This window comes from Blennius ocellaris (genome assembly GCF_963422515.1).
Source record: "Blennius ocellaris genome assembly, chromosome: 3".
Classification (NCBI taxonomy): Eukaryota; Metazoa; Chordata; class Actinopteri; order Blenniiformes; family Blenniidae; genus Blennius; species Blennius ocellaris.
This window is the reverse complement of record NC_137652.1, coordinates 24526339-24537799: the sequence shown is the minus strand read 5'-3', so window position 1 is coordinate 24537799 and position 11461 is coordinate 24526339. Positions and strand designations below refer to the sequence as shown.

Below are 11461 nucleotides of genomic sequence, written 5' to 3'. Positions count from 1 at the left end.
TGGTTCCTACCTATCCTGAAACGAGGAAATGGAGAAGTGAGGTTTTGTTATTCCTTATTTCTTTACGTTGATTCTGTGTGGTCTGTCAGAAAGTAGATGCAGTATAGGCATACAATATACTATGTTGATTTGTCAGATAGTTGGGTTTTTTTTGTTGATGCTGCAACACAGCATCTGTAAGAAAGTTAATTTCCTCTTTTATTCAGATCACATCATGTGATTCACATGGCATGAAGCAAGTTATCTCTGTTCCTCCGATTCATTTATCAGGCTGTTAATTTTACAGCCTTTGTCACTGAGTAACATAACTGTAATTGGCATTAACCTAATTTGATAACAAACTGCTGATCCAGTCAAACAGAGGACACATGAATGTACGAGAAGCTCATAATGAGCTCACTTTGCTACCAGCGACTAAAAGCAAACTGCTGAGAATAAATTAATGCGTGACACCCGTGTTGCTGTCAGAGATTAAATAGCTGAAAAAATGGGTTTAGTTCATGGGCTGCAGGTCTTACTGCTCATGCACATGCTGCTTTGCTGTGAACCTCTGTAAGTCTGCACTTTATTTGCTGTTCTTGCAGTCACTATTTCGCTCACTGACTGTGGGTTTTTTTTTTCAGTCCAAACAAGCAGATGGAGTTTTCCATCCAGTCCACCTGGGACAGCAACCCCGTTGATCACGATCCGATCAAGATCACCTTCTCTCCCGGGCAGGGAGGGCTGACCATGAAGGTGTTTGGCCCATTCTTCAACGATCCAGCAGCTCCTGCTGGACCACCCGGCCATGCCTTCCCTGGACTCTGGGATTATGAAGGTGGGTAAAAAGAGCTGGAGTCACAAAGGAGCTTTTACAGATTCTCTTATCAAGGCACTGTGAATATTTGTTACAGGGCTGCTGTGAAAGCAACAGTTTAGTGTGACACAACATAGCACATTTTGAGGTGAAAGGTCACGATTTAAAACACTTGAAATGACTTGAAAGATGATTAAACTGCAAATGATGAACTCTTTTCATCCAGGAGATTGATAGCCAGTTACATTCTTGCTTGCAATCGATGCATAAGCACAATAATTCTCTTTTAACAATATTCAGCCACACAGGCCGCTTATTGCTTCATTTCAAATACACTTCTAAAGATTCAGATAGATCATTCTATGTGTACAAAATACTTATAAACACTTCTAAGATTAGATAACTTAATATATTATCTCATTGGTCCTACAACAGGGAAATTCCAGATGTCATAGCATCGTACTAGGATAATGCACACAGAGTATAGCGGTAGGAATAGCGGTAGGAAAAAACAGTGTATATGAACTTTATACACCTTATAAGATAAAACGTATACACTATAGAAGTTTCTAAATATAATCTATAAAACAGTTTGAAGTAGAAGTACATAAATATTTATTGTGAGACATAAAGACTCAGTCAAGGGACAAGATATCTGATGCTCCAACTGCATTTGAAACAAAACACTTCTTTTTATAAAATGTATGTATAAACACTCAGGTCATCCCATATATAAAAATATACTTATAAATACTCTTGTACTTTCATATTTATACACAATGTACATATAAATAGTATTTTAGCTACACATTTACGTAAAAAATTTAGTTGTAAACACTCTTTTAGCATAAACATAAAATGTGGATATAAACAGTGCTTTAGCTTTATCTTTCAAAACGCAATGTATTTAAATAGTTTATGAATTCTGTCTTTACATTAAAATATACTTATAACCACTAAGAAGTTTCAATTTGACTTAAAATGTACTCGTAAATACAGATATGTACATTTTCCATACTTAAAACACAAACTGTAGCATTTTTTAACAAACTATTTCATAACTGACCAGTGAAAAACATTATTTATTTCTCAAGTCAACTCTTAACAAATAATGAAAACTGAACTTCATAAACACCTCAAAGGTCAGATTTATGGCCCTTTGTAATAGATTGCTGTCAGTTTTATGGTGGTTGTATTTCGAATAGTATTATCTCTGCTGCTGTTTGTACAATGCAAATTTTGTGCGTTTTCCAAGAAGAAACAAAATGATAAAATCAGTGGTCGAAGAAGCTATGGAATTAGCTGTTTATGAGACCGTTATTTTATAAATGCATTATCATTACCATAGTGACACAGTAATTAAACCTTGTAATGAGGTTGAGTAATAACAATTCATTCTAATCGACCTGAACTATGTTTGACTTCCGGTTAATGAGCGCCATATATTTGGCCTCATTAATGTTACTTAATAGCTTGGAAACCAAGCACATTGAGATGGAGGGCGATAATGAGAACGCTGCGAGGTTAACGCGTGTGTCGCTCACCTTATTGGATTTGAAACTTTATGGATCCGTTTTCTTCTTAAAATGTAACTTAAAGTAAATGAGTCAGATTATTCAATTATTAGATGGTTTCATGAAATTGGTGTAAATTAGGTTAATACCAGTTTTAAAGTAGTTTATGAATGTGAAATTAACTTTGTTAATTCTTCTTATCTTGTCAGTTGTGGAGTCCTTCTTCCTTGATAGTACCGCAGAAAATTACCTGGAGGTGGAGGTTTGTCCGTAAGCACAAGCTAGGATTTTGTGTTTTCATGAGTATTATGAAAATGTTTGAAGAGATGAGCAGAGTTAAGATGATTCCTCTGTGTTTTTTTTTACTTCAGACATGGACAACACCTGATTTTATTACTGTCGGGAGTCAGCCAGGCCTTTGTGGTAAGTTAACATGTAAAGAGGTTAAGTTTGAGGAAGAAGAGCTTCTCACTTTAATTGTATTTCTTTGTACAGCAACAGCTCCCAATGGTTTTTACTTCCACAATCCAAGGGAAGGAGTGGATGGGTGAGGCTCTGATCCCCTGGTCGTACTTCCCTCCCAACGTCAACAAGATGAACTCCTATGCCATCCACGGCTCTGGAGAGAAACGCACATATGAGGCTCTCTACCCTATACCCAAGGAGGAGGTAGGCCCGGGCCAAGCTCCCAATTTGTAAGTATGCTGAAGAATATTGTCCACTTAAAGCTGGATGTCTGTTAAAAAGCAGGTATATTGAGAAGAGGTTGAATATCAAAGCAGTGGGTAGTTCAGGTACATTTTCTAACTCCTTCTGGTCTTATTGCTACCGAATTGGCATCAAATCCCAATAATGTGCAATGCATATTGTCCATATGCCAACAATCGAATTACAACCAATTTAAACACTCAACCATTTGCATCTTAACTATATTTATATAATTTTAATATATATGCCAGTGATGACCAACTGTGGTCCTGGATATCCTGGATGTTTTGGGCTCTGATTTTTCAGTTTATATGTTATGGATCTAAAATATTTGAAACTTTCGCTGTTTGAATGAAGTCATTGGAAATTAGTTGGAAGTGTGCCCTGACTGGAAATCATTGTGTTTTCAGAGTCGGTCTACACTACAACAGTGACAGTGACTTTTTGAAAAGGGCTCCCAAGGTGAAATGTTTTGAAAATGCTCCATCTGTCATCGTGTAAATGAGGGAAAATGCAACTTTTGCACATGTTCACACAGCAGTGTTTTAAAAATGATATCGAATTACACAGAAATGTCAGAAACACTCAAAACGATGTAGTTTTCTTGTTTGGCCACGAGTTGGCTCACACACACAACAATGTGCTATAAACATTAACAATGGGAGTACATGGGCATTTGTATGGACAGATGACCAAGTTGGATTGTTATTACAGTGATTGTCAACTTTAATACGACCACGAGAATATGGACTGGGAGTCATGGCACTCTGGAGACTGAGACGTAGCACAAGCGTTTCCAGGAAGTTACATTTTTGCCATTTTCCATGACAACAGAGCATTTTCAAAGAGTTCCATTTGGAGTGTCGTTTTCCATTGCACTTTCAGTTGCTCCAATCACCACCAAGCAAAAAACCAACAACATATAACGTGCAGGACATCCAGGATTACATTTTTATGTCTGGCCTTGAAAATCCTGCTCACTATTGATGTTTTCATGATGAGATGTGTTGGTTACTTTTCCTTCCGTTTTTTAGTCACCGTCTGGAATATTTCCAAAATTTCCATCTGCAAAGCATCATGGGGGAGGATTGGATCCAGCCAGAGTCGGATCTGTGGAAGGGAAAGCCCTGAGCTCATTTTCTCTTCTCTGTCACTGTCTCACACACACACACACACACACACACACGCGCACACACAAACGATGGGAAGACATCGGATGTAACCTTAAACTGAGTATTACCTGGTGTGTTTTCTTAATGCTCATTTTGCCATTCAGTTCGTCAATGAAAATATACCTTAAATATAACAGAACATTTCTTCTTTTTTAATCACTTGTACTAATTGAAAGTGAGAAACACTAATCAAAAGCAAATCAATTTTGTTATGTTACTTTGAGAGCTGAATTATTTTGTATTTTGTCCTATGTGTATAAATGATTCAGTGCCTCACATCACAATATATTCTGACTAAAGGGTTAACTTCCATCAAAATTGTAGACGGAGCAGGTGCAACACCAGCTGAACTCCATATTTATACCTCAACCAGCACTACTTGATGAATTATGTTCATGGATCTTCTTACTATCCAAATATTGTAAGAGTATTGAGTGTGTGTACGTCGGTGTAAAGAACTTTGAAACAATGAAAAGACACAATATAAGTGGAATCCATTGCTAAAATCTTAAAACATCTTAGCCATGAAAACCAAGTGTGTTTTTGTGCATGTTTGTCCCTGCCTGTTTTGCCTTCAGTTCATGGTCCAAACATAGAAAAATACAAGTTTCATTAGTAGGAATAATCTCTAAAACGTCTTGTAGTTAGGTCCTTGTCCAATCGTTCCACTCCTTTTACCTAAATTTATCATGTCATAGCATTGCTTCTGCTGAATAATTTTTGTTGTTTCAGAAACACGTCCAACATTTTCTCATATATCCTTTTTCTATTTTCCTGAGATTCACAGGGGAGAAAAATCACTCCATCTTGTGTGGTTGGACTTTACTCATGGAGCTGAAATTTGCTCCCTCAGCTGGTGTACAAACACAAGTGTGTTATCGATCTTCTCACCCAGCTCTCAGGAAGAAGCGGCAAGCTCGGACATTTCCTTTACCTTACTGTATGTCAAATACAATGTGTATGATTTCATTCACTCTAATAAAGGATGACGGTACCTGTTGAGGTGTTTGATAACAGTTTATTGTACTTATTTGTCCGTCAGCCACCTGCATTACCTGTTTTTATCAAACTTAATGTTGCATTGTTCCGACTGAGAGAGAAAAAAGACATGAAAGAGGACAAACACATGTTGCATGTTCTTTGGTCGTGGGAGGAAACTGGGTCATCAAATAATAGCAGAAACATAAAAACCACAGTTTGGTCCGCAATTATCCCAGAGTAATGGCATCCCATAAGTCCTTGTGCTCGATTTGAAAGTGTCAATGGAATCCTACAGCCACTACTAAAGTACATATTTGTAGAATTTTATCATGCATTTACCATAAAACATGAATTAATTTGCGTGTGCCTATTAAGCAAATATATATTTGTAACATATTTATATTTTGTGTGGGATCATACACGTGCATAAATACTTTTAAATATGTGCATTTTTTCTATTCATCCCAAACTATATTTGATAATAATCTCTGTCTGCATTTATTCTTTTACCTGTACACCTGAACATAAAGACAACAGGGTGATTTGCGGTCACCAATTATTCCAACAAGCACGTCTCACAACTATGTTCCACAGCAATAACATGCAAACTCCAGGCTAAAAAAGGCCTAATTGAGCCAGGGTCTGTGTCACTGTGAGGATAACCACTGCACTATTGCTCCCTCAAATGTAAACATCAAAGTCTCCCTCGCTCACTCTTTCACCTACTTTCTGAAGTTGAGATCACAGACCTACACACACACACACACGCGCACACACACACACACACACACACGATGAGTAGGGACTCAACTGTCTTCTCTTCGTGACCCTGTGAGTTTTTCCCCTTTTGTCCCCTTGACTGCAGCTCGTTGCAGAACTTGCATTCTTTTCATCTGTTTCTCTTTCTTCCTTCAACCAGGAATACGGGTGGGGGGGGGGGGTATTTTCACGTTAGCTGTGCTGGTCTTGGCTGTGGCAGCCCAAAAGCTCGTATTGAGCCCTATCACTTTTAATTGGCATCCTCGCCTTTGAAACGGGTGCAGTGATTACGCCTGGAGAGCCCACTGCTTAAGCCCCCTCCTCATCATCGCCTGCGGTGCCTCGCCACACAGACACCAACACACACACACACACACACACCTGCAAATACAATGTTGACCTGAAAATATGCTTTTGGACACAGAAACGGGAGCGTTTGATGAACACAGTGCACACACCCACCTGTGAGCGGGCTCAGGATGTGTGTCCCCGCCAAGATTTAAACCTGCTTCTGTCTAATTAGTGTGAAGAGATGAGAGGGGAGAGGAGAAAAGGTAGCTGCCTCTCCTCTACCTCCAAAGCCCTGGCAGACAACCAGACACAAGAGCCGTCTAATCCCCCTTGGACATAAAAAAAAAAAAAAAAGAAAAAGAAGCCGACCAGCCTGCTCTAAAACATTCAACAGCGGCTTACGGCTGATTCTCCGTGTCAGAAACTTTCAGGTGATCACCTACTTTCTTTTTCTTTTTTTCTTTTTTTTAAACATCCAAGAGATGAGGGTCTCATTTCCTCAAGTTTAAAGAGTGTTTGAGGGTATGAAGGAGGATAAAGTTGTGATGAAAAATAGAACGGCGGGAATAAAAACATGAAAAGAGCGAGAGATTGTAAAAGTGAGAAGTGTAACGACTGTGCCGAGTTTCAGGGACTCCGTGATTAGAGGCCCAAATGAAAGATTCATACTGAGGCTAATAAGATACCGAGACAATTTGTGGCCTTTGCAAGCTGAAGCCAAAAACAATATCCGATAATGCGAGGTGATAAAACTTATCAACACTTTGCAGTTTGCTGGCTTCTAATACAGCAAACTACACAAAGAACACTCTGATCAGCGCGCATGACTTTATCTTACTTCATCACCAAAGTACGATTCAAGGCCCGAGTTGTAGACAAGCTTACACCCAATTTATTTTCCACAACAGCCAATGCAAAAGCTGTCATGAAGAAAGATAATGCACTGTTGGGTTTTTACTATAATCTACCATGCAGCAGTGCTGAGAACTCTGAGCCAGGAGCTCGATTTACTTCTGTTACTGTTGTTGGCTCATCTTCCACTGCTGCTTTAGGAATTATTATCAAGCAGAGGTCAAGCCCCCTGCAGACCATCTTAAAGAACAGCCTAACCTTGGCTGTAGTACTTGGAAGTAGAAATGTAAAACACTATTAATAATTATATTCAACTGCCCTTAATCACCAACAGCTAAAATATATAAATCTGTATTTCTGATGAGCGGATGAGGGCAAAATGAATCATCAGACATTTAAAGAAGTGTGGTGAATACTAGAAGACTTTTTTTGGAGCACATGTTAAGAGCTGCAGTGTAGACACACATGAAAACTGGGGAAGTGTATTTGGTAATTGTGGGCTCATTAATCAGAGAAAACACTGCTATTGTTATTATCATCACTGTAACAATTGTTTGCTTTTTTTGTTATTCTGGTTTGTTGATTTAGTGATTTAATAGTTTTTGATTTGTTAATTACTGAACTTAACATCGTGTTCGCTCAAAAACATACTACCGGTAATTCATTTGCTTTTATACCCTCTGACACACGCTGTCACACATAAAAAAATAAAAATAAAAAAAATGCTACCTCCTCGAACATAATTACCTTCAATTGCAGTTCACATTTGGATTCCTGCTCATGCTGTTGTTAGTTTGTGGTAATGTGCATTTTATGGAATGACTTTGTGTATCACCTTTTGCCACAAATAAAGAGCGAAAATCATACAGAAAAGCCATGGAAGTCCTCTAATAATGCCCTGCTGGGAGGGAGCGGGGCATCTTAGTCGTTTTCCTGGAGCAGCTGAGTGCATATTAACTCCATCTAATTATTGTCCAACAAGCTTATCATTACCGAGAGGGCTGCAGGGGTGAAGCCTGGGAAGGCTGCGCACAAGAAAAAAGGATACGGACCTAAAATGTGTGCATGTGTGTGAATGTGTGACGACATAAGTGCTAATTGCAGCTGAAGCCTGCTCATGTCGCGCGTGCAGGGATGGCATGGCTGGAATGTGAGGTGGAGCTGTACGAGGGGACTGCCATGGACATTAATGAGGGCCAGACAAGTTCTATGGTCTCAAGAATACTGCAGCGAGCCTGAGAGACGGACAGGAAAAAACTAGACAGAGAGAGAGAGGGGGGAGGCATAGAGCTTTCATTACACTAGACTCTTAAACTACTATTTGCAGTCATTTCCACTCTTGGATCTTTCTTGCATATTCACACATGCAAAGAGTTGCTCATATAGAGAGGAAAGACATATTACACACAAATTAAAATCTTCCTCAAGCAAATACACCCACTTTGCATTCATGTTTATGAAACAGCACTATTACGTGCATTAACATTTCATAGCCCGTGTTAATGTTTAAGAGTTGCCTCTGCTCCATACACTCACATATATGTTGAGCACGTCGCACTCGAGTGCATGGGGAGGAAAAGGCACAAAAAGGAGCTTCCACGCTCAATTTATTTGTCACGAGAGGGAGCGAGATACATATGTTATCACTACATAAACATTAGAAACAAATGATATCAGTAAGAAGGCAAAATAAACCAAATTAAGCTTTCTTTGTTATCAACACAGAGTATAAATCACGAGTGTTTGCCTAATTGATTCCATTACATTCCCACCTGCTTCCCGACTCTCTCATCCATTTGCACATTGTTTATCTTCATTTTAAGCGAGATGGATGAAAAAGGTGGGTATTGAACATGAAGCCCACTGAATTGCCTCAATTTCAAGCAACCCCATTAATCGTCAATTAGATGCTGCACACAATTATTAGAGAATATTTGTTTCCGCGCAGTAAACTTGGACAGAACCAAACTCTCAATGCAGAAGTTTGCTTGTCGGAGAGATGGGAGGTGGTGATACTTCTTTGTTTTTAATAGACCACATTACGCTTGAAGGTAATTTATGTGCAGCTTCATATTACTGGTGGTAAGCGGGCAAGTTCACTAACTCTTAATTGGGAAATAAATCACACTGTTGCCATAGCAACAAATACTTTAAAGTGGTCATGGCGAAATGAGTGCATGCTGATAGTGTGTGAGCACGCTGAGATGGGGTGTGTGTGTGTGTGTGTGTGGGTGTGTGTGTGTGTGTGTGTGTGTGTGTGTGTGTGTGCGTGCGTGCATGTGTGTATCATCATGTACATCCCTCTTTGTGGGGCACAGAAACAGGGAACCGACGACACTTGTGGGTTCCGATCTAAGCATGTAGGTTTACATGTATTTATGTGTTAAACTATATAGGTTTACAGCTAAAATGGGGTCGGGACTGCATTATGTTAATGGATAGACACTTTTATGATAGCATGGCCAGTGTGTGTATGTATTTGTATTTCTTTATTTTATAGTGACCAAAACCAGGGGCACACTATAACATACATATCTGACAATTAGTGGCCAAATATGTAACGCACAACTCTGCTTTATATGTATTTAGGGTTTAAGATGTCGTTTTTGGAAAAAGATTTTCTAAAATTTTTATCATTGGGGAGAACCATGAGCACACAACCATGTGTGTGCATTGCCTTGCACACTTCTTTGTGAAGCCTGGCAGTTGGGAGCACACGACTCTAGTGGAGCCCATTGTGTTGGCACTTGCACAGACTCACATGGATTTAGTTTTCAATTTGTATTTTGGGGGTAAAAGTTAGTTTAAAAAAAACATTAGTACAGGATCGTCACATAAATGGGTAGAATGCACAAAGACTGCCAGTGGATGTATTGTTACTGCACTATATTTTTGGAATTTGATCCACCTTGTGTGTCCTCATATATTAGGCCACACTTTGATTTATATGATCTTTATTGCAGACACAGGTCCATATAAAACAAGAGCATTTGAGGTTTGAGGTTTGAGGTTAGGTCAGTAATGCATTACGTCAATGGACAAAGATAGCAAAACAAGTGTGTCTGTTCATAATCTTAGGGGGGTGGATGCAAGAGAAGTGAAAACGCTCTACATTCAAGCCCAAAATCTATACCCCTCAAGTCTGATCTGCATGTATTTAAGTTGTGGTTTTAGGACTTAAATTACAAAAATTAAAAAAACTAAAAATGCTAAGGTTTGGGCAAGAGCATAGGTGTCAATGACACCTGGTTTCTTCTTAAGACAGAGATGGTACCACAAATGTATATATGTGTGTTCTTGTATTTCTCATTGTTTGTAAGCCAATCGCTGGGAACACATTACAATTGACCTTTGGCTTAGTTACTGTTGCTACTCTGCAACTGTCAGTATTGAAACCACACCACAACAGGTGCAAGACAGCACTTAAAGACCAGCAAAACGTTGTCCATGTTTTGTTTGGGTTTTGGTAATGGAATAAAGTAAATCTTGTTGTTTATCCTTTTGGGATACCCCGGATTGCTGTTGTATGTGTCCGAGGCACATATTTGCATCTTTAATGACTTAAAAAGCTAGAAAACATCAAAAGCGTCGCCAGCTCTAATGTTTCTCTATGGAAGTGGGAATGTTTGTCCAAGTTTGACAGTTGGTAGTTGAATGCTATTAGTTTATTCACGTTCAGGGGCAGGGCTCAGTCAAAAATCAATTGTAGGGTCAGCTCAACAACCCAGACAACATGGAAATCTTACCGACTGATATCAAGATGTGGTTTCTAGGATACGGTTGAAATTCATTTGGAATCTGAGTTTTCAACTGGGTAAAGTTTGAGTCTAGGAAAAGCATTACATCAATGGGAAGGCCTTACAAGGATAGTAATGCAAGTGTGTGTGTGTGTGTGTGTGTGTGTGTGTGTGTGTGTGTGTGTGTGTGTGTGTGTGTGTGTGTGTGTGTGTGTGTGTGTGTGTGTGTGTGTGTGTGTGTGTTTGTCCACTCGTGCATGTGTGTATGTCCACTCGTGCATGTGTGTTTTCACATCCTCAAGCTCATTACTGCAGAGCCTTGTTAGCAGAGCTGCTGCTATGTGCCGTACATGGCACGCTGTTTCATTCCATTAGAGCCTGTTTGGTCGTGTTGCCTTAACGGAGGATTCTGTGGCTCGCTCTTTTAAAACACTGACACATGTTCAAATAAATGTGCAGTTAATTGCATATAGTGAGCCAAAAAAAAACATTATTACATCACGAGATGCCACAGTCTATCCATGCATTTCTTCTATTTATAACATGTTTGTAAAGACCTTCCTTCTTACCATTTTCTATCTGTTCACATCTCCATTAGTTCTGTGGCTTTTTTGCCCCGTTCTCTTTCAAGCCTTGCAATTTTTTTCTCCA

At 39.2% G+C, this 11461-nt stretch overlaps 1 protein-coding gene across 1 annotated transcript; it reads left to right on the top strand.

Annotated features, from left to right (window-relative positions):
• Window positions 1-15: 15 nt before the first annotated feature.
• cUnh4orf33 (chromosome Un C4orf33 homolog) lies at window positions 16-4491 on the top strand. The gene is made up of 6 exons (XM_080520314.1): window positions 16-41; window positions 624-817; window positions 2520-2580; window positions 2682-2733; window positions 2806-3005; window positions 4053-4491. Exons 2-6 carry the CDS (start codon window positions 637-639, stop codon window positions 4147-4149), a joined length of 591 nt encoding a protein of 196 aa, XP_080376440.1. The 5' UTR covers window positions 16-41; window positions 624-636; the 3' UTR covers window positions 4150-4491.
• Window positions 4492-11461: the final 6970 nt, after the last annotated feature.